At 46.2% G+C, this 26,948-nt stretch overlaps 1 protein-coding gene across 2 annotated transcripts in view; it reads right to left on the bottom strand.

Moving 5' to 3' along the window:
• Window positions 1-26,948, bottom strand: part of kiaa1958 (KIAA1958 ortholog) — a 112,896-nt gene that overhangs the window by 4,866 nt on the left and 81,082 nt on the right. For both annotated transcript variants that reach the window (XM_078214064.1, XM_078214063.1), the window contains one exon: window positions 3,196-3,362. In XM_078214064.1, coding sequence (XP_078070190.1) covers window positions 3,196-3,362 — 167 coding nt within the window. The remainder of the gene's footprint in view (window positions 1-3,195; window positions 3,363-26,948) is intronic.

Genomic DNA, 26,948 nt, shown 5'->3' with positions numbered 1-26,948 from the left:
ACCTTCAAGGATCTGTGGACTTGCACACCCAGGTCCCTCTGCATATCTACACCCTTTATGGTTCTGCCATTTATCGTATAGCTCCTCCCTACATTATTTCTACCAAAATGCATCACTTCGCATTTATCAGGATTGAACTCCATCTGCCATTTCTTTGCCCAAATTTCCAGCCTATCTATCCTTCCGTAGCTTCTGATAATGCTCCTCACTATCTGCAAATCCTGCCAATTTTGTGTCATCCGCAAACTTACTGATCACCCCAGTTACACCTTCTTCCAGATCGTTTATATAAATCACAAACAGCAGATTATGAGAATGTTCCTGGGTAGGATGAGTTTAATCTCCTTAAGCAAGGCTTCAGCCAACGCAAGGAGTCACCAATCCTCCAGAAATGTCCTGAAGTCTCCAGAGGTTAAAGTTTTTTGCGCAGTGAGTGACACAGGAGAAAAGCGTTTAAAGTTCCTGCCCCCCTCCCTTCCGCTTTTTTTTTCTGAATCGAACAGAGAGAGGCAGTTGGAGATGGGAAGTGAAGACAGGTAAGGGTTAATGAACTTTGTAACACTTAAGATTTGTAGAAAAGCATTGAAAAACTCTGTAATACTTAGAGATTTGTGAGAAGCATTGTAGAGCTCATTGTTTTTGTGTCTGTAGAGCTTGTTTTCGTGTATCCAAACCAGATAAGAGAAACAACTGTCCCTGCTAATCGTGTTCAGGAATGTGGCTAACCCAGCTCGTATAAGCTAAGCTAGACTCCATAGAAATCATAGAAATCATAGAAACCCTACAGTACAGAAAGAGGCCATTCGGCCCATCGGGTCTGCACCGACCACAATCCCACCCACGCCCTACCCCATATCCCTACATATTTTACCCACTAATCCCTCTAACCTACGCATCTCAGGACACTAAGGGCAATTTTAGCATGGCCAATCAACCTAACGCGCACATCTTTGGACTGTAGGAGGAAACCGGAGCACCTGGAGGAAACCCACGCAGATACGAGGAGAATGTGCAAACTCCACACACAGACAGTGACCCAAGCCGGGAATCGAACCCAGGTCCCTGGAGCTGTGAAGCAGCAGTGCTAACCACTGTGCTACCATGCCGCCCCATTTTATGTTCTTTTAAATTATGTACCTTTGTTTAACACGGTGGAGCTGACATGTATGCCTTCTGTGATTGTATAATCATAGATTCATATATATTCATTATATACTATTCATCCTCACCGATATAAAGTGTTATATAGGCCCCTGTACGTCAGTTAACTTGTTTGTGCAAACTTATAATCTAAACAACCCACAGGAGTCCACATAGAGGCGACAAAACAGACAGCCTTGAGATGGCCACGATTACGCGGACTACGCGAAGGATGGAATCGCTGAGACAGCAATAATCGTGAGAAAGTGCGGACGTGACCAGTGGCGAAAATATATGTATAAATATTAACTCGTATTCAATGGAAAGTCTGGAGACCGCGTTAGGGATCGGGCTTCTCCCACAAGCTTGTGAAAATAAACCACTGTACTTTGACTCACGACTAGTCTCAGAGGTATTATTTACCTACAACAGGAAGCTCATGTGATCCAGAGATAGCAACATCAGAAATCGACAGCTACCCTGTCTCCCTCTGGGAGACCAACTTGCCTCCACACGCCATGTCCCCAGGTGAAGGTGGCTGGAACCAAAACAGCCGGGCTTCATCGCAGTCACAAATTTACTGAATAACACAGACCCCACCCTCGCCACACAGGGGAAACAGGTCATTCGATCCTATTGGTCCTACATTGATGTTTATGCTATGCGTGAGCCTCCTTCCACCCTTCTTCATCTAACCTTCCATTCCTTCCTCCCTCAAGGCATTCAAGAGGCCATTCGAAGATTATTGAATAGAATAATCTGCAAGGGTACGGGGAAAAGGCAGGGGAATGGCATCAAGCCACGATGATCGTTTGGAGAGCCAGTGCAGACACGAAGGGCCGAATAGCCTCCATCTGCACTGTAACAATTCTGTGATTCACATACTTGCCAAGCTTCCCTTAAAAACATCTATGTTATTCGTCTCAGCCACTCCTTATGCCAGTGAGTTTCACATTTCCACCATTCAATGCCAGTTCCTCATCAGTTCCCTTCTACAATTCAACCACATGAAGAAAAGGAAAGATGCAAATGAATGGAAGTTCCTCTCTAACCATCTGGAGGAGAGGGAGGCTAATCCCACCCGAGAGGCCGGCACCAGCGAGCTGAGTGGGCCATTGCACATGCGCCAATCTCCCTTATACTATTGCTTGACAAGACCCCCACCCCACAGATTACCAGCCCAAACCCACCCCCCCACCCCTCATGGCCAACCTCCTGATGGCCAAACCCAGCCTCCAAACCCCTACCACAATCTCCCCCCCCCCCCCCCCCCCCCCCCCCCCAACCCCAATCCCCGATGGCCGGCCACTAGCCCCCAATGCAGAGTTCCTGCCAGTCCCTCCCCTTCTACCTATCCTCAACCCCATTTGGCTCCGCCCCTGACTGGTCCCACCACCTCAGCCCCCTCTGCCAGCACTGCCCAGTGCCCGCTAGGCACTGCCAGTGTGCCCGGCTGGCACCTCCAGGGTGCCCAGCGGTAGTGTCAGGGCGCCAGGCAGGCACTGCCCAAGGCAACCCCCCCACAGCCCCCAGACCTCTCGGAGGACCTCAATGGTCTCTGGTCCCACCAGTGAGGCCATCATGCCCGGTCCCCGTTGCTGGGGACTGTATGTGATCCCCACTGTTGTGGATCTCCACCGGTGGGGTCAGAAACATTAGTGAGCCTGGACAATTGAGTCCGGGACTCGCTAATTAGATGCAGAGCAGCTTCTGAATATTGTAATCAATCTTGCACTGTTCCCTGGCACGAGGAATGGACCGGGAAGATTGCGACCGGCGTCCCGAATCTCATTTGTTTCCTTCTCGCTGACATTTCCTGGCCCATTGCACTACGCGAGCAGTGCAGCGGACTGGGAAAATCGTGCCCCATTCCTACAACTACTCACTGTAGAAATATGCCTTTAAAGGGAATCGGGATAAACACACGAAAGAAAAAGGAATTGAAGGATATGCCAAAAGGCTGAGATGAAACTTGCGCACAGCATAAACATCAGTGGGCCGAATGGTCTGTTTTAATTTTGTACACTCCCATGTTAGTGTATTCAGACGACCTACCTTTGTAATGTCCATGTATTGCTTTAGCTCCCTCGTTACACACCAGTATCGCCACACATTCAGTGAGTACAGTGTTGCCTTTGTGGTGTTTGCACTGACGGCGCTTGTGCAGAGCTCCTTGAGTTCCCCGTCAAACGTTGGGAACCTGTTGAGTTTTCCAGAAAAGGCTACACGAAAGAAAGAGAAAAAGACAGCCCACAGGTGACGGCCATGGTTAGTTACAAAGCAACACAGCATCACAGGAATAACAAAGCCATCAAAGCCCAAACTTCAGTGTTTCCCTCCCTACCTCCTCCTCTAACCAAAAAAAAAGTCGGCAGGAGGACCACAAGCAAAGGGGAGGTGAGTTGAGATTCTTTTATCCTTTTACCTGTATAAGGGCAGTATGACAGTTAGGGCAGTGGCATGCTCCTCCTGCCAGATGTGGGAAATTAAGGAGCAATCTAGTCTCCCTGACAACTTTGTCCGCAGGAAGTGTGTCCAGTTGCAGCTACTCACAGACAGCATTGTTTGGTTGGAGCAGCAGGTGGATACACTGCGGAGCACACAGGAGGCAGAGAGTGTGATAGACACTAGTTACAGGGGGGTTGTCACGCCACAGGTTCAGTCAGGTAGATGGGTGACCGCCAGGAGAGGCAGGCAGGCAGTGCAGGAGTCTCCTGTGTCTATTCCCCTTTCAAACAGGTATATCATTTTGGATATTGTTGAGGGGGATAGCCTGTCAGGGGGAGATACCAGCAGCAGCCAGGCCTGTGACACCACAGCTGGTTCTGCAGTGGGACAGGGTCGGGCAAAGAGCAAGCGAGCAGTAGTAATAGGGGACTCGCTAGTTAGAGGCACAGACAGGCGTTTCTGTGGCCGCAATCGAGACTCCAGGATGGTGTGTTGCCTCCCTGGTGCCAGGGTCAAGGACGTCTCTGAGCGATTGCAGGACATTCTTAAGGGGGAGGGTGAGCAGCCAGAGGTCGTTGTACATATTGGTACCAATAACATAGGTAGGAAAAGGGATGAGGTCCTGAAATGTGAATATAGAGAGTTAGGCAGAAGGTTAAAGTGCAGGACCTCGAAGTTAGTAATTTCAGGACTACTACCGGTACCACGTGCTAGTGAGAGTATGAATAGGAGGATTAGGCAGATGAACGCCTGGCTTGAGAGCTGGTGCAGGGGGCAGGGATTTAGATTTTTGGATCATTGGGATCTTTTCTGGGGAAGGGCTGACCTGCTCAAGAGGGATGGGTTACACCTGAACTGGAGGGGAACTAACATCCTGGCGGGGAGATTTGCTGGAGCCACTCGGGAGGGTTTAAGCTAGTTTGGCAGGGGGGTGGGATCCAAAGCAGTAAGGAGACAGAAGAGAAGTGTGAGGACAGCACAGAAGTTAAAGAGAGCACATTAATCAGTAAAGGCAGTGTCAGTAATTCTAGTACGAGACAGATCAGGCAAAAGCAAGACAGAGAGCAAGGGAAGTCCAGATTAAACTGCATTTATTTCAATGCAGCAGGCCTGACGGGCAAGGCAGATGAACTCGGGGCATGGATGGGTATGTGGGACTGGGATATTATAGCAATTACTGAAACATGGCTAAGGGAGGGGCAGGACTGGCAGCTCAATGTTCCAGGGTACAGATGCCATAGGAAAGATAGAACAGGAGGTAAGAGAGGAGGGGGAGTTCACTTTTGATTAGGGAAAGCATCACGGCCGTACTGAGAGGGGATATATCCGAGGGTTCGGCCACTGAGTCTGTATGGGTAGAACTGAGAAATAAGAAGGGGGAAATCACTTTGATAGGGTTGTACTATAGGCCCCCAAATAGTCAGCGGGAAATTGAGGAGCAAATATGTAAGGAGATTACAGATAGCTCCAAGAAAAATAGGATGGTAATAGTCGGAGATTTTAACTTTCCCAACATTGACTGGGACAGCCATAGTATTAGAGGGTTGGATGGAGAGAAATTTGCTGAGTGTATTCAGGAGGAATTTCTCATTCAGTATGTGGATGGCACGACTAGAGAGGGGGCAAAACTTGACCTCCTCTTGGGAAATAAGGAAGGGCAGGTGTCAGAAGTGTTAGTGAGGGATCACTTTGGGACCAGTGACCATAATTCTATTGGTTTTAAAATAGCTATGGAGAACGATAGGTCTGGCCCAAAAGTTAAAATTCTAAATTGGGGCAAGGCCAATTTTGATGGTATCAGGCAGGAACTTTCAAAAGTTAATTGGAGGAGTCTGTGGGAAGGCAAAGGGACGTCTGGTAAGTGGTACGCTTTCAAAAGTGTGTTATCCAGGGTTCAGGGTAAACACATTCCTCTTAGAGTGAAGGGCAAGGCTGGCAGAAGTAGGGAACCCTGGGTGACTCGGGATATTGAGGCCCTGGTCAAGAAGAAGAAAGAGGCACATGACATGCATAGGCAGCTGGGATCAAGTCAATCCCTTGAAGAGTATAGGGGGTGTAGGAGTAGAGATAAGAGAGAAATCAGGAGGGCAAAAAGGGGACACGAGATTGTTTTGGCACACAAGGCAAAGGAGAATCCAAAGAGCTTCTACAAATACATAAAGGGCAAAAGAGTAACAAGGGAGAGAGTAGGGCCTCTTAAGGATCAACAAGGTCATCTATGTGCGGATCCACAAGAGATGGGTGAGATCCTGAATGAATATTTCTCATCAGTATTTACTGTTGAGAAAAGCATGGATGTCAGGGAACTTGGGGAAATAAATAGTGATGTCTTGAGGAGTGTACATATTACAGAGAAGGAGGTGCTGGGAGTCATAAAGCGCATCAAGGTAGGTAAATCCCCGGGACCTGATGAAGTGTACCCCAGGACATTATGGCAGGCTAGGGAGGAAATTACGGGTCCCCTAGCCGAGATATTTGAATCATCGATAGTCACGGGTGAGGTGCCTGAAGATTGGAGAGTGGCAAATGTTGTGCCTTTGTTTAAAAAGGGCTGCAGGGAAAAGCCTGGGAACTACAGACCAGTAAGCCTCACATCTGTGGTGGGTAAATTGTTGGAAGATATTTTCAGAGGCAGGCATTTAGAGATGCAAGGACTGATTAGGGACAGTCAGCATGGCTTTGTGAGTGGAAAATCATGTCTCAGAAATTTGATTGAGTTTTTTGAAGGGGTAACCAAGAAGATAGATGAGGGCAGTGCAGTTGATGTTGCCTACATGGACTTTAGCAAGGCCTTTGACAAGGTACCGCATGGTAGGTTGTTGCATAAGGTTAAATCTCATGGGATCCAGGGTGAGGTATCTAAATGGATACAAAATTGGCTTCTTGACAAAAGCCAGAGGGTGGTTGTAGAGGGTTGTTTTTCAAACTGGAGGCCTGTGACCAGCGGTGTGCCTCCGGGATCAGTGCTGGGTCCACTGTTATTTGTCATTTATATTAATGATTTGGATGAGAATATAGGAAGCATGGTTAGTAAGTTTGCAGATGACAGTAAGATAGTGAACAGTGAAGAAAGTTATCTCCAATTGCGACGGGACCTTGATCAATTGGGCCAGTGGGCTGACGAATGGCAGATGGAGTTTAATTTAGACAAATGCGAGGTGATGCATTTTGGTAGATTGAACCAGGGCAGGACTTACTTAGTTAATGGTAGGGCATTGGGGAGAGTTACAGAACAAAGAGATCTAGGGGTACATGTTCATAGCTCCTTGAAAGTGGACAGGTGGACAGAGTGGTGAAGAAGGCATTCGGCATGCTTGGTTTCATCGGTTAGAACATTGAATACAGGAATTGGGACGTCTTGTTGAAATTGTACAAGACATTGGTAAGGCCACACTTGGAATACTGTGTGCAATTCTGGTCACCCGATTATAGAAAGGATATTATTAACCTAGAAAGGGTGCAGGAAAGATTTACTAGGATGCTACCGGGATTTGATGGATTGAGTTATAAGGAGAGGCTGGATAGACTGGGACCTCTTTCTCTGGAGTGTAGGAGGCTGAGGGGTGATCTTATAGAGGTCTATAAAATAATGAGGGGCACAGATCAGCTAGATAGTCAATATCTTTTCCCAAAGGTAGGGGAGTCTAAAACCAGAGGGCATAGGTTTAAGGTGAGAGGGGAGAGATACAAAAGTGTCCAGAGGGGCAATTTTTTCACATAGAGGGTGGTGAGTGTCTGGAACAAGCTGCCAGAGGTAGTAATAGAGACGGGTACAATTTTGTGTTTTAAAAAGTTGGGCTGAAGGGCCTGTTTCCATGCTGTAAACCTCTATGACTCTACAGGGGCAGGACACCTAAAAGGTCAATGAGACATCATTAATAAACAAGTACTGGTTAGAGCAGATTAGAGCAGAACACACGACAACGCAGAGTCGCTGAGCAGAGACTGATAGCCAAGTTCCGTGCACATGAGGACAGCCTCAACCGGGATCTTGGGTTCATGTCACACTATCTGTAACTCCCACAACTTGCCTGGGCTTGCAAAATCTCACTAACTGTCCCGGCTGGAGACAATACACATCTCTTTAACCTGTGCTTAACCCTCTCTCCGCTCACATTGTCTGTACCTTTAAGACTTGATTACCTGTAAAGACACTCAGTCCAACCATTATTTTGTAAATTGAGTTTGTGTCTTTATATGCCCTGACTGTGAACAGAACTCCCACTTACCCGATGAAGGGGCAGCGCTCCGAAAGCTAGTGGCTTGTGCTACCAAATAAACCTATTAGACTTTAACCTGGTGTTATGAGACTTCTTACAGAGTAGATTATGCCGTGTCTGCGGGGTGGTGGTGGTTGGGGGGTTGGGGGGGTGGTGGGGGGGGGGGGGCGGGTTGGGTGGGTGGAAACGGGACACACATCCATTTCCTAAGACTATGATCGTGTGGCACAGTGGTTAGCACTGCTGCCTCAGGGGCCCAGTTCGATTCCGGCCTCGGGTCACTGTCTGTGTGGAGTTTGCACATTCTCCCAGTGTCTGCGTGGGTTTCCTCCGGGTGCTCCAGTTTCCTCCCACAGTCCAAAGATGTGCAATTTAGGTGGATTGGCCATGCTAAATTGCCTCTTAGTGTACGGGGATTAGCAAGGTAAATATGTGGGGTTACAGGGATAGGGCCTGGTTGGGATTGTCGATGGTGCAGGTTTGATGGGCTGAATGGTCTCCTTCTGCATTGTAGGCATTCTATGTCAGTTCTTTACTCCTCAAACAGACTGAGGGGGCGATTCTCCAGCCTTGCTTGCACACAAGCAAATCCCATGATGGCTGGAGACAAGAGGGACCACGGTGTTAAATGAGCCAGCGAGAACTCCCCCCTTGGGGTCAGAACCAGAATAGCATATTGAAATATTGAATGCACAGCGGTGGCCATGTGTACCATCTACAAGATGCCCTACAGGAACTCACCAAGGTTGCTGAGGTAGCACCTTCCAAAACCTACCACCTCTACCATCTAAAAGAACAAGGGCAGCAGATACCTGGGAACACCACCACCCTAAAAGTTCCCCTCCAAACCACTTATCATCCTGATTTGGAAATGTATCACTGTTCTTCCACTATAACTGGGTCAAAAGCCTGGAACTTCCTCCTTAACAGCATTGTGGGTCACAGCACATGGACTGCAGTAATTCAAGAAGGCAGCTCACCACCACCTTCTCAAGGGCAACTAGGGATGGGTAATAAATACCGGTCTCGTCAGCCATATCCACATGGCATTAATGAATAAAATAAAACTAATTTTCTTTATGATCATCCTATTATCACTCCTGTGTGTTCTAGCATACATTACACAGTACCCTGCAGGATCTCAAATAACTCGCACTACCATTGCAAAGCTGTGACACTGGGTAAAATAGTTCCTGTTGAGTGTTTGTACAAGTGTTCGTCCTATTTCTTCATTGCTGATTCTATGAGCAAGGCTGACAAGAGTCCCACGAATGTAACACTTACATCCTGATCCCCATGTTGTTATCATGTCATACAACCAATAGCAGCAATTGAAGTATCCTCCGTGTTTTTCATGCAATCCCATTAAAACTAAATTTTAACACTTAAAAAACAAAGGTTGACATATGAACAGAAGGGATTACAGAATATGACAGCTCCTACATCTCGTTGGCTAATGGAACTGGCTATTCGATTGCTCACACAACCTCGCCCCCACAGGTAAACACCGAACACACAGACTGCAGCAGCAGCATGGAATTATTTATAAAGAGCTCGAAGCAGTTCAATGGGCAAATCACTGCCATTGCCACATCTGACAAAACCAGGCACCTGTCACACCCCACAGCTCACGGAAAGGATCCCCTTTTCAAACTAACTTGAACCAATCCCACCACGACTGACAGGAACCAAAGGGGTGATGAGTGCTGGGTGATTGAAGAAACGCCCGGGCAAATCAACAGCCCGTTTTCACAGAAATGAGAAGTTTTAAAGTTTATTTATTAGTGTCACAAGTCGCCTTATATTAACGTCATAATGAAGTTATTGTGAAAATCCCCTAGTCGCCACACTCCGGTGCCTGTTCGGGTTACACTGAGGGAGAATTTAGCACGGCCAATGCACCTAACCAGCACGTCTTTCAGACTGTGGGAGGAAACCAGAGCACCCGGAGGAAACCCACGCAGACACGGGGAGAATGTGCAAACTCCACACAGACAGTGACCCAAGCCGGGAATCGAACCCGGGTTCCTGGCGCTGTGAGGCAGCGGTGCTAACCAGTGTGCCACCTCACATGATGATGAAATGATGATTTCACCCAAAAACCCCAAAATCTCCAGGACTGATAGTCACAAAACTTACCATGTAAGGAACTAAATATCATAGTCGGACCATTTGGAAGCGTCATATGCTACAATTACAGCTCAAGGTTTTGAGTGCTGTGTTATAGACAGTTGAAGTCAGGGATGCCAATGGGGAGGGTGCAAGATCAACTGACTAGTGTGCAATTCTCATCAACTTCAGAAATCCCAACGGTATTTAGGTCTTCAGCCGCAGCTCAGTGGGCAACACTCTTCCTTCGGCACAGTGGATAACACTGCTGCCTCACAGCGCCAGGGACCCAGATTCCATCCCAGCCTTGGGTCACTGTCTGTGTGGAGTTTCCACGTTCTCCCCGTGTCCATGTGGGTTTCCTCCGGGTGCTCCGGTTTCCTCCCACAGTCCGAAGATGTGCCGGTTAGGCGGATTGGCCATGCTAAACTGCCCCTTAGTGTCAGGGGGACGAGCCAAGGTAAATACTTGGTGTTATGGGGATAAGGCCTGGGTGGGGTTGTGGTCAGTGCAGACTCGATGGGCCGAATGGCCTCCTTCTGCAAGTAGGCATTCTATGATTCTGAGTCGGAAGGTTGTGGCTTCAAGGCCCGCGCCAGACACTCGAACACAAAATCTAGATTGTCGGCTCCAGACAGTACCTCGGGAGTGCTGTGCTGCTTGAGGTGCCATTAAATCCAAGACACTGCCCTTCCTCCTGGCTGGATGCAGAAGGTCCAATAACACAATGCGGAGAGTGGCAGGGGAGGGGAGTTCTATTTTTCTTTCCGCAGAGCCATGCCACAGATTGGACTATGCAGCAATGCCACAACAGCGCCACATCTTCCTCCTGTCAGTCCTCCGATGCACTGCATCCTGCGGCAGGCTCATGACAGTGTTACTCAAGGTCTGATCCTTGTTTGAAAGTGAGTCACTTCCCTTTGGAGGTGGGATTAGAGTAGAGGAAAACTAAATGATTGCCAGGTGAGTCATTCAGGCTAGCTTCTGTGCACTATACCTCCAACACAACAATAGTACCAATTAATAGATGTTACAACTTCAGAACCTGATTACTGACCCAGACCCAGGTCCACCCCAGGTCTGATCTCTTGTCCACCTTGGATCCCAGTCCAGCAACGCCTCAAATTAAAACTCTTAGCTTTGTGGACAAATTTGACGGGTGGCACAGTGGTTAGCACTGCTGCCTCACAGAGCCAGGGACCCGGGTTCAATTCCCGGCTTGGGTCACTGTCTGTGCAGAGTTTGCATGTTCTCCCCAAGTCTGCATGGGTTTCCTCCCACAGTCTGAAAGACGTGCTGATTAAGTGCATTGGCCATGCTAAATTCTCCCTCAGTGTACCCGAACAGGCACCAGAGTGTGGTGACTAGGGGATTTTCACAGTAACTTCATTGCAGTGTTAATGTAAGCCTACTTGTGAGACTAATAAATAAAAAAAATCCCTTCATGGCATTACCCCCTTCCTATCCTGTAACCTCAGCCAGCCCTACAATCATCCATGATCTCTGCATTCCCCAAATCCTGGCATCTTGTGGATCCCCGATTTCCTTTCTTCCCATCATTAACGGTCAGTGTCTTCAGCTGCTAATACACTCAACTCCAAAATTCACTCTCTAAATATCTCAGCTGATCTTTCCTCCTTCGAGGTCCATCTTAAAACCTATCTTTCACCGCTCCCAGAACGGCTTTATTGTGGCACCACGTCACCGTTTATTTGATAACTACGCCTTGGCATAGTTTAGTACCTTAAAGGTGCTATATAAATGCAAGTTATTGTCGATTGTCCCAAACTAGCTAATCTCAGTTCTGGCGGTGATGGTTCATTGATCTCTGCAGTTACGTCACCTCACTCGGGAACAGATACGAGGATTGATGTTGTTTGCCTTCCTGAACCCAGTGGTGCACAAGGCAGACTTTCATCTGTTCAAATAGCAAGGTTTTTCCTGGAACAGGTCGCTAATCTGTCGCCAGGGCCTTATGGCTTGGAGGGCCTTCACTCTTCTTCGAGTGTGGCTGACCAGAAATCTCTCCTGCTCTTATCTGCTTCAAGAAAACGACCATCATCCCGATACCACAGAAAAGCTAGGCAGCGTGTCTTAATGACTATCACCCGGTGGCTCTGATATCCATCATTATGAAGTCCTTCGAAAGGTTAGTCATGGCACGAACCAATTCCAGCCTCCCAGATTGCCTAGAATCACTACAGTTCACAACAGGTCCACAGCAGATGCCCTCCTCCTGGTCCTACACCCAACCCTGGAACACCTAGATAACAAAGACACCTATGTCAGACTCCTATTTATTGACTACAGTTCAGCCTTCAACACCATTATTCCTACAAAACTCATCTCCGGGCTCCGTTCCTACCTCTGCGACTGGATTCTGAACTTCCTAATCCACAGACTGTAATCACTAAGGATAGGCAACAACACCTCCTCCACGATCATCCTCAACACCGGTGCCCCACAAGGCTGTGTCCTCAGCTCCTTACACACCTATGACTGTGTGGCCAAACTCCCCTCCTACTCCATTTTCAAGTCTGCTGATGACACCACTGTAGTGGGTCGGATCCCAAACAATGCCGAGACAGAGTACAGGAAAGAGATAGAGAATCTGGTGAACTGATACAACGACAATAATCTCTCCCTCAATGTCAACAAAACAAATGAGATAGCGCAGTGGAGCACATGCTCCTGTCTACATCAACAGGGATGAAGTGGAAGTGGTCGAGAGCTTCAAGTTTCTGAGTGTCAAGGTCACAAACAACCTATCCTGGTCCCTCCATACCGATGCTATAGTTAAGAAAGCCCACCAATGCCTCTACTTTCTCAGGAGGCTAAGGAAATTTGGCATGTCAGCTACGACTCTCACCAACTTTTACAGATGCATCATAGAAAGCATTCTTTCTGGTTGTATCACAGTTTGGTATGGCTCCTGCTCTGCCCAAGACTGCAAAAAACCACAAAGGGTTGCGAACTGCCCATCACGCAAACCAGCCTCCCAACCATTGACACATTCTACACTTCCCGCTGCCTCGGAAAAACAGCCAGCATAATCAAGGACCCCACGCACCCCGGACATTCTCTCTTCCACCTTCTTCCATCGGGAAAAAGATACAAAAGTCTGAGGTCACGTACCAACCGACTCAAGAACAGTTTCTTCCCTGCTGCCATCGGACTTTCAAATGGATCTACCTCGCACTAAGTTGACCTTTCTCTCCACCCTAGCTATGACTGTAACACCACATTCTGCACTCTCTCCTTTCCTTCTCTATGAACGGTATGCTTTGTCTGTATAATATGCAAGAAACAATCCTTTTCACTGTATACTAATACATGTGACAATAATAAATCAAATCAAATCAAATCCCGCCAGCCATTTGCATGTGTTAGAAGGGGTTTGCAGGTTTATACTCAACCTATTTGACCACATTATGAACGCACCTTCCTTAGTCATCAAGTCCTGGGGTGGGACTCGAACCCAGAGCTTCTGGCTCAGTACTAACCCACTGTGCCACAAGGATTGATGTACCTCACACATAATGCACATTATTCACAAGTTAATTCCAACAGAGAATACCACAGATTGATTTGATTTATTGTCACATGTATTGGGATACAGTCAAAAGTATTGTTTCTTGCACTATACAGCCAAAGCATACCGTTCATAGTGTACAGAGGGGAGAAGGAAAGGAGAGGGTGCAGAATGTGGTGTTGCAGTTAGAGATAGGGCGAAGAGAGAGACCAGCTTAATATAAGGTAGGTCCACCTTGCAATACGCAACTCACTACCACAACAACGCCTTATATTTGTATAGTGCTTTTAATCTGAAAAAACATCATAAAAAAAGCAAAATATCACCCCAATCCATAGATAAAGATATTAGAGTGTCTCAGAGGAGGAAACAAGAGGAAAATCCAGAGCTTGGGGCCTAGGCAGTTGAAGGCACGACCGCCAATGGTGAAGCGATTAAAATCAGGGATGTTCAGGGGCCCAGAATGAGATGAGTGCAGATATATCGGAGAGTTGTGCAAATCAGTACCTGCAGAGATGTGTGGCACAGAGAGGGGCGAAGGCTTAGAGTGCTGGGATTTTTGAAAATTGCTGTTCATAATACGCCAGCGCCAAGTGCCACGTTATGTCGCCCTTCGGAGGATTTGCGAGAAGAACAGAGGAAAGTTGCAGATACATCTAGGAGGGAGTCAAGCCTGGAATGATAGCAAGAGAGCAGGAAGGTTGAGTACTGAAGGGCTGGGGCAGGGATTTGGGAGGGCAGAGAATCAGAGTGGAGAGGTGAAAGGGGGTGAATGGGGCGGCATGGTGGCACAGTGGTTAGCACTGCTGCCTCATAGCGCCAGGGACCCGGGTTCAATTCCGGCCTCCGGTGACTGTGTGGAGTCTGCACGTTCTCCCCGTGTCTGCGTGGGTTTCCTCCGGGTGCTCCGGTTTCCTCCCACAGACCAAAGATGTGAGGGTTAGGTTGATTGGCCATGCTAAGTTGCCCCTTAGTGTCAGGGGGAATTAGTTAGGTAAATGTGTGGGGTTAAGGGGATAGGGCCTGGGTGGGGTTGTTGTCATTGCAGGCTTGATGGGCCAAATAGTCTCCTTCTGCACTGTAGGGATTCTATATTGATAGAAGGGAGGGATCCTGAAGGAATAAAGAGAAAAGTATAAAAAAGACAAAAAGTGAAAATAATGATAAGACTCCTCAAGGAACAGTGGAGTTGAATAGCATTGATACTGTGAAGGGAAACTAGATAAGCATATGACGGAGGATTATGTTGATAGAATGATTTTGATTTGATTTATTATTGTCACATGTATTAGCATATAGTGAAAAGTATTGTTTCTTGTACACTATACAGACAAAACATACATTCATAGAGAAGGAAGGGAGAGTGTGCAGAATGTAGTGTTACAGTCATAGCTAGGGTGTAGAGAAAGATTAACTTAATGCGAAGTAGGTCCATTCAAAAGTCTGACAGCAGCAGGGAAGAAGCTGTTCTTGAGTCGGTTGGTACGTGACCTCAGACTTGTGTATCTTTTTCCCGATGGAAGAAGGTGGAAGAGAGAATGTCCAGGTTGTGTGGGATCCTTAATTATGCTGGCTGCTTTTCCAAGGCAGCGGGAAGTGTAGACAGAGTCAATGGGTGGGAGGCTGGTTTGCGTGATGGATTGGGCTACGTTCACGACCTTTTGTGGTTGAGATGAAGAAGGATGGGAGGAATTTTGTGTGGAGCATAAACACCATCATAGACCAGTTGGGTCAAATCGCCTGTTCCTGTGCTGTACATTCTCATTAATGTTCACAGGTTTGCCCTTCCTGGAAAGGTCCTAGATACTGATGTCTTTCACTCAGGATGATCAACTGGGGCACTCCAATCTGTACCAATGTTTAGCTCAACTAACAGTGCGTGAGGGGAAGATTGAACCTGGAGGTGTCCTCGTCAATGTGGCTCCACTGAATAACAGGATAAACATTCGGAGCTACTGGGAGAGGCTTCCCCCACAACATTTCTTGATGGGAGATTTCTCATGACTTGCTGTCGCCCTCCAACTTAATTCCTTACTTTTTCACCTCACCATGTCAAGAAAAATACTGAGATAAAAGCCACCTTCATGAACGGAGTTGAGCCCAAGAACAGATCCCTAAACCAGACACTGATAAATCCATGAATCATTCAATGGCCGACTGTCTGAATTCTTGACAGGAATTCAGGGCATGAATGGCGTTATGTAATTAGCACCTCATCTGCAAAGTGGGCTACATCATCTACAAGGAATTGGATGATGAAACTCATTGGAGGAATGTGCCCTCCGTCCCTGCTTTGTTAGTGCCGAGATGACATTCGATACTTGAAACAGTGCGGTTCATAAAATCATTCTTGGTCCCTTCTGCAGAGCTGCTCCCGATCCAGTTCAGATATTCGACATGCTATGAGATTGCAGAGCTGTTAAGGTAAAGGTAAAGTCGCCATATGCCCAGGTGACCATAAGCTGCTCTTTGAGGGGGAGAGCTGACTGGTGGTGATTTAACCTGAGGGTCACCGCACCTCAGGTGAGGGACAAGGCTGAGAAGGCGGGGCCTTCATAAATAACCTCAGCAGGTATGGGAATTGAACCCTTGCTGTTGGCATTGCTTGGCATCACATGCCAGCCGTCCAGCCAGCTGAGCTAACCCGGCCCCCTGCGAATCTCAAACAATGACAAGACGGAGTACAGGAATGAGATAGAGAATCTGGTGAACGGGTGCGATGACAATAATCTCTCCTTCAATGTCAACAAAATGAAGGAGATAGCCATCGGCTTCAGGAGGCGTAGTGGAGAACATGCCCCTGTCTACATCAATGGGGACGAAGTAGGAATGGTCGAGAGCTTCAAGTTTTTAGGTGTTCAGATCACCAACAACCTGTCCTGGTCCCTCCATGCCGACACTATAGTTAAGAAAACCCACCAACACCTCTACTTTCTCACAAGACTAAGGAAAGTTGGCATGTCAGCTACGACTCTCACTAACTTTTAAGCATTCTTCCTGGTTGTATCACAGCTTGGTATGGCTCCTGCTCTGCCCAAGACAGCAAGAAACTACAAAAGGTTGTGAATGTAGCCCAATCCATCACGCAAACCAGCCTCCCATCCATTGACTCTGTCTACACTTCCCGCTGCCTCAGAAAAGCAGTCAGCATAATTAACGACCCCACTCAACCCGGACATTCTCTCTTCCACCTTCTTCCGTCGGGAAAAAGATACAAAAGTCTGTGGTCATGTACCAACCGACTCAAGAACAGCTTCTTCCCTGCTGCTGTCAGATTTTTGAATGGACCCACCTTACATTAAGTTGATCTTTCCCTACATCCTAGCTATGACTGTAACACTACATTCTGCACTCTCTCGTTACCTTCTCTATGTACGGTATGCTTTGTCTGTATAACACGTAAGAAACAATACTTTTCACTGTATACTAATACATGTGACAATAATAAATCAAATCAAATCAGAATCAAAGAACAGACCTGCAATGCTCTGGAGTAGGGATTGTGTCTGCACGCTAGGGGGAGTCTGAGCAGAGTAAGGATCACACAGTTAAACAAAGGAGCCCTTCACGAATGACAGCAAAGTACTTGGGGGGAAAAAAAAACACACAAACAAGCTTTTGTAGTTAAACTGCGCGTCACTGCTGTAACATTCAGTCACAACCACCCAAAGTACGTCAAGGTCAGGTTCAGGTTCAACCAGCAGTCATGCTGTTTGTCCATTCACATTCTCAACTCCAGCAGACTTTTGCAGAGAGAACTCTGCAAGGTTGAAGCACCAACTCGGCAAGATAAATACACCTGCTCTCAAAGGGGACCTCTTTACAACGGCCTTCAGACCTCGCACTGTCACGCAGTACTTCATAGGGTCTGTGTGTGCTTTCATTCCCAGATATAGTGGCTGGAAATAGCAATGACAAGAATATGCTTCAACAACGGAAGCATTTATTCTGTGCCAAAGTAGAAAATTGCCCCCAAAGTGCTTTCGTAAGTTGAAAATACTTTGGGCCAAGACAGTCAATAAAAATCCCTCAAAGTGGAAAAGAGATTTCCACGATAAAGAAAAATTTCAATTAATTATGTTTCCCGTCATTCGTTCAGATTGGAGAAGTTTAGGGAGGGAATTCAGGATTAATAAGCCTCAAGCAAAGCTGTTACAATAAGAATTAAACTCTGGGGATAAACTCGTCATGACATATCAACACTGCTTTTCCAGGATGGTCATACAACGTAGTGGGCTTGTGAATAGGAAAATTCTAGAATCTCAAGTCACGTCCAGCTACCAAAAGAAAATCATGCATTAATGATTTTCAAATGATTCAAAATAGAACATTGCGATACTCCCACTCAAACATCAAGAATGGTGTTTGACAATAAATAATGAGGTAAGACATTATGGTAGATCTGGTCTCAGCATCGGTGTTGACCAGACGCACCCTCCCCCCTCCGCAGGAGTCCCTGCAGATGCCCCAATGCACTGGCTCTGTGGGAATTGCCTGGGAAGTCTGAACTTCCAATGGGCAGTTCCCTTGCTCCCCGGGACCCTCTGAAAAACGATACAACTCTTGAGTTAAAGAGTCGGATACTTCACAAAGTTCTGACTTACTGAGCTGGATAGTTACTCAGGAAATTTTAGATGGACAAATCCGAGTCTTAACTGCTGGGTAACTACACAACTGGCACTCCCTGATTCCCCACCCCACCAAGTTCCCATCCAGTCCAACCTGACCAGCCACTGACCTCCCTTTCCCCATCACCCACCAAATGCCCTCCGACCACCCAACTAACCCTCCAACCAAGCTGACCCAACAAGCCCCTACAAGCTGACTACGGTCACATCAGCTTTTACACAAGGACTGGTGTCAGGCCATTGCAAATCCCTGAGTTATTTGTCATAATAAGGATGGGTGTAATATTAGAGGGGAAAATTAAAAAGTACATTCCACGCAGCATGGGGAGGGTTGCAAACTTTCAAACAATCTGACAATGTGAAGGGCTGTGATAACCAAGAATAATGCTGCTTTGAAACTATCCTTCAATTTGCAGACAAATGGGGGTTAGCATATTTTAAAATGCAGGAAATTTGATGTTTAAACAGGAACCATTAATGTAAAAAAAGCATTAAGTTCTTTACTGGTACATTGCCCCAGCTATGTGTACTGAAATTTGACATTGGGCAGTACGGTGGCACAGTGGTTTAGCACTGCTGCCTCACAGCGCCAGGGACCCAAGTTCGATACCTGGCTTGGGTCACTGTCTGCACATTCCCGCCGTGTCTGCATGGGTTTCCTCCGGGTGCTCCGGTTTCCTCCTGCAGCCCAAAGATGTGCAGGTTAGGTGGATTGGCCATGCTAAATTACCCCTAGTGTCAGACGGACTAGATAGGGTAAATACATGGGGAATTGGGGATAAGGCCTGAGTGGGATTGTGGTCAGTGCAGACTTGATGGGCCAAATGGCCTCCTTTTGCATTGTAGGATTCTATGATCTACATACTATACACCCAGGTGATATGCAGGTAAAAGCAAGGAACATATAGACTAAAGCACAGATTTAATCATTTCTAATGGAGAGTAATGATCAAATATAAAGGGGACTGCCTAGGTAAAAAGGGACTGCTACTTAAAATTATGGATCAGGCCATCATTTTTGTTAATCTTAAAACTGCTGCTTTCACCAGAGTGACCTTTAGGGGGGCCAAAGTGTTGCAAGTTGCAAGTTGGGTGATAAAAATACAACATGCTGTAGGTTGTGGCATATAGGTCAACCTTTGAAGGCTTGAAAATTCTTTACAGCTTGGGAGTCGACCTGTACATCAAGTATAAATCTGAACTCATGGAATCCCTACAGTGCAGGAGGAGGCCATTCAGCCCATTGAATCTGCACCAACCCTCCGAAAGAGCACTCTACCTAGGCCTACTCCCCTGCCCAATCCCTGTAACCCTGCGCATTGATCATGGCCAATCCACCTAACCTGCACATCTTTGGAGTGTGGAAGGAAACCGGAGCATCCGGAGGAAACCCACGCAGATACGGAGAGAATGTGCCGACTCTGCATAGACAGTGAGCCAAGCCGGGAATTGAACCTGGGTCCCTGGTGCTGAGAGGCAGCAGTGCTAACCATTTTGCTGCTCCTAATCTGGTTATGGGTGGATGCCATTTTGAAATGCAAAGAAAACCCACCAGTAATTCAAATTTGATCAATCTGAGACATTAGATCGAGTGAATCAATTCTCCAGGCATCTCCTTAATCACAACAAAAACGTCTGAAAAGCCGCCAAATTCATTGTGTTGAAGACCGCCAAAATTCAATGTCTTTGGCATCGGGTGCAAAGAGTTCATCGAATTTATTCAGAATCACTCTGACTTCTAGAGCATCATCATAAAGATCTCACTCTGGATCAGATTTGGTACTTTCTTTGATTTGATTTATTATTGTCACATGTATTGGGATATAGTGAAAAGTATTGTTTCTTGCGCGCTATACAGACAAAGCATACCGTTCATAGAGAAGGAAAGGAGAGAGTGCAGAAAGTAATGTTACAGTCATAGCTAGGGTGTAGAGAAAGATCAACTTAATATAAGGTAGGTCCATTCAAAAGTCTGACGGCAGCAGGGAAGAAGCTGTTCTTGAGTCGGTTGGTACGTGACCTCAGACTTTTGTATCTTTTTCCCCGATGGGAGAAGGTGGAAGAAAGACTGTCCAGGGTGCGTGGGGTCCTTAATTATGCTGGCTGCTTTGCCGAGGCAGCGGGAAGTGTAGACAGAGTCAATGGATGGGAGGCTGGTTCGCATGATGGATTAGACTACATTCACAACCTTTTGTAGTTCCTTGCGGTCTTGGGCAGAGCAGGAGCCATACCAAGCTGTGATACAACCAGAAAGAATGCTTTCTACGGTGCATCTGTAAAAGTTGGTGAGAGTCGTAGCTGACATGCCAAATTTCCTTAGTCTTCTGAGAAAGTAGAGGCGTTGGTGGGCTTTCTTAACTATAGCGTCGGCATGGGGGGACCAGGACAGGTTGTTGGTAATCTGGACACCTGAAAACTTGAAGCTCTCGACCATTTCTACTTCGTCCCCGTTGATGTAGACAGGGGCATGTTCTCCAGCAGTTTCAGAATCATTTCTCCACAACAAATCATCTTCCTCCCCATCCAATGACTTGGATTTCCGGCATTTTTCGAGCAATCCTATGATAGTTTGCACATTAATAGCATCCCAAGATTTGATGATGAAATCACACAAACTATCAAGGGTCAGCACACATATTTCCACTTCCTGAAGGCTCTGCATCCATTGACCATCCATCTATTCTGTTCAGTGTGAAAGTGACCCTTGAATGATTTGCTGACGCACACATCCTGAAGTGGAACTACAGACATGAGACCCCCCTGGTACAACTGCCATGCGGGTGCTATTTATTTGCAGGCCCATTTTGATCTTATGGGATCTGAATGTGTGCCGCACTAATAAGGTGCATTCTTTGCATAGGCCAGTGGGACGTCCATTCTATGCATTCTCGATTCACTTCACTCCATCCTCCAACTACTGTCATAGACATGCAGAAAAACTCCCGCAGGGAACATTTAATTTCGGAATGCTTTTACGTTTGAAAATGACCTTGGGCTTTAATTTTTGTCGGCCTTGGAGGCTGGTCCCACCTTTTGTGTCCTGTCACTTTCACCAGAACTGTTCCTGAACCTTTCCTCTCCACAGCTTGGCTGCTGGACACAGTGAAATCCATGCAGGTTTCATTTATTTTGTCCAGTGCGCCATGGTGGTTACTCACGTTTTTGCTGCTGATGAAATGAATGTCTTTCCTCTTCATTTGCTACACAGGCTCTTGCCGAAATGAATTTGGCAAGTCCATTCATTTCCCAGCGTGGTCTAAGACAACGTACAAAATTGTCCTCAGCTTGTCAATCAGAGGAACCATTAGTAGAGATGGAAATGTCATATTGGCGCAGTAGAATCGGCCCTTCCAGGGTTGGGGTTAAGGCAGCAGTGGGGTTGGATTTTCTAGAAAATCCAACAACGGAAAGTAAGTCTGGCATCCTTACCCAGTCTGGCATCCGATATGACACCTGACCCACAACAATGTAGTCGACACATAACTGCCCTCTAAAGTGCCTTGCAAACCAGTCTGTTTTGTCAAAATATCACACGGATCAGGAATAGGCCAACACCAACTATATGTTGCCTGGAACAGAAAAGGCTGGAAAGTCTCAGCAGGTCTGACAGCATCTGCGGAGAGAGAATAGAGCCAACGTTTCGAGTCTGGATGACCCTTCTAGATTTTAGAGTCTAGATGACTTGAGACGTTGCCTCTATTCTTGGTGGCACAGTGGTTAGCACTGTTGCTTCACAGCGCCAGGGACCCAGGTTTGATTCCCGGTTTGGGTCACTGTCTCTGGGGAGTTTGCACATTCTCCCCGTGTCTGCGTGGGTTTCCTCCGGGTGCTCCGGTTTCCTCCCGTAGTCTGAAAGAAGTGCGGGTTAGGTGAATTGGCCATCCTAAATTGCCCCTTAGTGTCAGGGGGACTAGCTAGGGTAAATGCATGGGGCTATGGGGGTGGGGCCTGGGTGGAATTGTGGTCGGTGCAGACTTGATGGGCCGAATGGCCTCCTCCTGCACTGTATGATTCTATGACCTGCGATTTTCCAGTATTTTCTGTTTTTGTTTCAGATTCCAGCATCTGCAGTGTTTTGCCGTTAAATGTAGACTAGGCTGGGACCTCAAAGCAGTGCTATAAGGGAGTGCTGCAGTCCCAGATGAGATGTCAATGCGAGGCTCCGACTGCAAGCTCAAATGAACATGAAAGATCCCATCGCGCTACCGGGAGAGCTGGGGAGTTCTGTCAGTGTCACGACCGATACTGATTTCACAACCAACGTCACCGAAATAGATTGTCTGGCTGGTACCACACTGCTGTTTGTGAGGCCTTACTGTGTATAAATTGGTTGCTGTATTTCCTATATTACAACAGTGACAATGGTTACACTTCAGAAGCAGTTCATTGGCAACAAAGTGCTTTGAGGAGCTCTTCCATCTCAAGAGGCACTGTGTAAATGTAAAGGTGAAACCTGATAGTTTGACATAAATATTAAGACAAAGAAAAACTGGTTCCCCACTCAAACTTTGCAAATGGAATAATGAATAGTTTGTTTATTAGTGTCACAAGTAGGCTTACATTGATACTGCAATGAAGTAACTGTGAAAATAGCACGTACTCAGGAATCACAACTTCACAGAACAGTGATCAGAGAAGTTGAGAAACAGTGTGGCCGGAATGTTATGGGATAACATGGGATTTTCCCACCCCGCTGCAGTGAACGGAGAATTGGCTGGGCTCCAAATTCTCCGACCTCGCTGCAAAGGGAGCGTGGTGTGAACGGCCGGTAAGATCGCGCCCCGTGCATCGCCGGTGAGAAATAACATAAGATAGCGCACACTTCGGAAAACTTATTTATTTATTAGTGTCACAAGTAGGCTTACATTAACACTGCAATGAAGTTACTGTGAAAATCCCCTCGTCGCCACTCTCCAACGCCTGTTCGGGTACACTGAGGGAGAATTTAGCATGGCCAATGCCCCTAACCAGCACATCTTTTGGACTGTGGGAGGAAACTGGAGGAAACCCACACAGACACAGGGAGAACGTGCAAACTCCACACAGACAGCGACCCAAGCCGGGAATCAAACCCGGGGACCCCGGCGCTGTGAGGCAGCAGTGCTAACCACTGTAAGTGCAAGTAAAATAAGTGCGATTACAAAATAAAGGACATTCATTCAGCAAAACAGAACTTCCATTTTATTTATTGGCGATCCTTCAAACAAGCCAAGGTCAAAACGCATATTTTGTTACCTTCAATGACATATTTCTGATGACATGACAGAGGGACACGTGGTGTCTTTGTAATCCTCAGCTGCACAGTTTCTAGCCCAAAGGCACAACATTAAAAGAAACTAAAAACTAGCAAAGTGGAGAACACAGCATGGTTTATTCATTTATTATCTGGCAACTAGTTCAGTTTCTACACACAGAGGAAACTCTGAAATAGCATGCAGCAATCAAAGAGACAATTATTAACAACTTTAAAAACAGATTTGTTTTAAGTGGTTTTTTTTGTCTTTTTCTCTCGTTTTCTTTAGAGCTCTACATATGCTTACAATAAACATAGACTTTTGCCTACCAATCGATTCCATCATGTTGTGCAGATATGGGTATGGTAAAAACCAAATGTGCAAATGACACCCACACCTGTCCCTAACACTTTGCCCACCCAACCAGCCTCTGATAGCATAACACTGAAGAACCTGGATAATTCAACACATCATCTTCAAGAAGTCACAACGCAAGCATTATTTTTTAATTCATTCGTGGGACATGGGCGTCGCTGGCTGGCCAGCATTTATTGCCCTTCCCTAAGTTGCCCTTGGAGGGCAGTTGAGAGTCAACCACATTGCTGTGGGTCTGGAGTCACATGTAGGCCAGACCAGGTAAGGACAGCAGATTTCCTTCCCTAAAGGGACATTAGTGAACCAGATGGGTCTTTCTGATAATCGACAATGGTTTCATGGTCATCAGTAGATTCTTAATTCCAGATATTTTTTATTGAATTCAAATTCCACCATCTGCCGTGGCGGGATTCGAACCTGGATCCCCAGAACATTAGCTGAGTTTCTGGATTGATAGTCTAGCAATAATACCACTAGGCCATCGCCCATCCCTAAGTTGCCCTTGGGGGGCAGTTGAGAGTCAACCATATTGCTGTGGCTCTGGAGTCACATGTAGGCCAGACCAGGTAAGGACAGCAGATTTCCTTCCCTAAAGGGACATTAGTGAACCAGATGGGTTTTTCCGACAATCGACAATGGTTTCATGGTCATCAGTAGACTTTTAATTCAGATTTTTGTTCCATTAAATTCAATTCTGCCATGGCAGGATTCGAACCCGGGTCACCAGGTCATTGCTGAGTTTCTGGATTAATAGATAATGCCACTAGACCATCACCTCCCCTATAAAATCAACTTGTTTCGATTCAATTTGAAGTCAACTTGTTTAATACGGGGCATGACAATTGGGTGGGGTTTACTCCATTTTGAAACTGTTGAAAATGTTTAGCAGGTGGGAAGGGAGGGTGGGGCAGGAACAGAGAGAGACCAGATGTTGCTAAAGTACCCCATCCCTTCCGACCCCCCCACCCCTCCGGCAGACAACATTACGGTCCTTATTCAGAAAAAGAAGGAAATCAGCCACTAAAAACACTGTTCTTTTCCTTTGGGTTGGTTACACATACCAACAAGTCAGACACGGCCAATGAAAGAATTGATTGGTGGAGCCTAAATATACACAAAAAGGCTCTTCAAAATCAGTAACTGATTATTAGCAGCAAATGTTAACATTTCCAAAAGAAAACCGACAACTTATATAAATAAGAGCGCCTACAAAACATGCTTAATCTGCACTGCAACAATATGACTTGAGTACGAAATGCATCGAGATTTGCATGTTTTTTTGGCATGACAGCAACATTTTCATTTTGAAGTTGTTTAAACAAAAAAAACAAATTAATGCTTTAATAATTGTTGAAAAGAGAGACATGTTGCCAAAGTTTTTCATCTTGCACTCATCAGGACAAACACAAGAATGCCAAATTTCAAATGATCACCATAATTTGTACTCCAGAGTCAAATTGTGTACACAAGAATGCCAAATTTCAAATGATCACCATAATTTGTACTCCAGAGTCAAATTGTAAATCACTCAGCAGCACCCTTTTCTCCTGAAGTATAAATTGTTGTGATTTGGCAGTGTGTTTGTCCTGATAAGTGCAAGGAGGAAAGTTTTAACAACATGTCTCTCGTTCCAACAAAATCAATGACTAATCTTCCTTCGAAAAAAAGAGAAATCACAGATGTCAGGGTGCAGCTCAAAGCCAAAGTACATGTGTTTTGCAAATAAAAAAACTCGTGTTTCCCTTCATTGTAAGGTGTAAGTTGATGATTTTATAAGGTGCACCTTGTTAAATGAATGCTCAGAGTACAGAGTGTACACAATTGGGTTTTGGTGTATTATCTAACAATTGCACTGGTTGAAGAATGGTGAATAACACGATCTTAAATCATAGTATAATGTAACTTGGCTAAGCAACAATACAAAAGATCATAAAAATAGCAGAATCAGTTTATGGTTGGCTGACTTTCACTCCTTTGCAGCTGAGGATGACAAAAAGAATCCTTTCTACATGAATGTTGCAGGTACAAAGGCAGCATAGTGGCCAAAGGAGAGAGGTGGTCTTCCACCTTTTTATAGCGCAGTAGATTTCAGGGTTTTAATTCATCAATAAAACAGAGGTTTCCTGGTTTCAAGCCTAGCTAGTTATCACTAAGGGTAAACTGCGTAAGAAGGTGGGAGAACTATTGCCCAATTCCCCCCACCCTGGTCCATTCAGCTGCTCCCTGCACCTTTAAGCCGGTTCCCAAAACCTGTTGCTTCGACCAAGTTCATGGCCTCCTGTCCTAATAACTCCTCCAGTGGCTTGGTGTCAAATCTTATTTGATAATTGCTCTAGTGCAGCACCTTGGGGATCTTTTACTAGGTGCTGTAGGAGGCTGAAGGGAGACCAGATAGAGGTCTATAAAGCTATGAGAGGCATGGACAGGGTAGATAGTCAGAGGCTTTTTCCCCAGGGTGGAAGTGTCAATTACGCAGGGGCACAGGCTCAAGGTGAGAAGGGCAAGTGTTTAAGGGAGATGCGTGGGGGAAGTTTTTCACGCAGAGAGTGGTGGGAGCCTGGAGGAGGTGGTGGAAGCAGGCAAATTAGCAACACTTAAGAAGTCTCACAACACCAGGTTAAAGTCCAACAGGTTTATTTGGAATCATGTGCTTTCGGAGCGCTGCTCCTTCATCAGGTGAGTCACCGAAAGCTCATGATACCAAATAAACCTGTTGGACTTTAACCTGGTGTTGTGAGACTTCTTACTGTGCCCACCCCAGTCCAACGCCAGCATCTCCACATCACAACATTTAAGAGGAACCTGGATGGGTACATGAATAGGGATGGAATAGAGGGATATGGACCGAGTAAGGGCAGAAGGATTTCTTTAGCTTAGTTAGGACATCATGATTGGCATAGGCTTGGAGGGCCGAAGGGCCTGTTCCTGTGCTGTACTTTTCTTTGCTGTTGTATATAAACATAAGCTGCTGTTCCTGCAATGTATCATTAGGAGACAGCAACAAAGTAGGACAACCTTTTCAAACACTTGTGACACTTTGTAAAGTCATAATGGCAAAGGAGGAGGCCATTCGGTCCATCGAGTCGATGCTGGTTCTCTTTAGAACAATGCAATCAGTCCCAATATTTCCTTTTAAAAGTTTTCGTCACAGGGTGAGCATCTCGGCATGTCGTGCCTGGTTTAGTTCACACCATCCACCTGAATGTTGGTGGAGTTTGGATATTAGTCTGTGATGCCGACACAACTAAAGTCAGAGAATTTC

The sequence above is a fragment of the Mustelus asterias genome, chromosome 6 (genome assembly GCF_964213995.1).
Source record: "Mustelus asterias chromosome 6, sMusAst1.hap1.1, whole genome shotgun sequence".
Classification (NCBI taxonomy): Eukaryota; Metazoa; Chordata; class Chondrichthyes; order Carcharhiniformes; family Triakidae; genus Mustelus; species Mustelus asterias.
The sequence above is the reverse complement of the archived record's forward strand: the minus strand, read 5'-3'. Positions and strand labels throughout refer to the sequence as shown.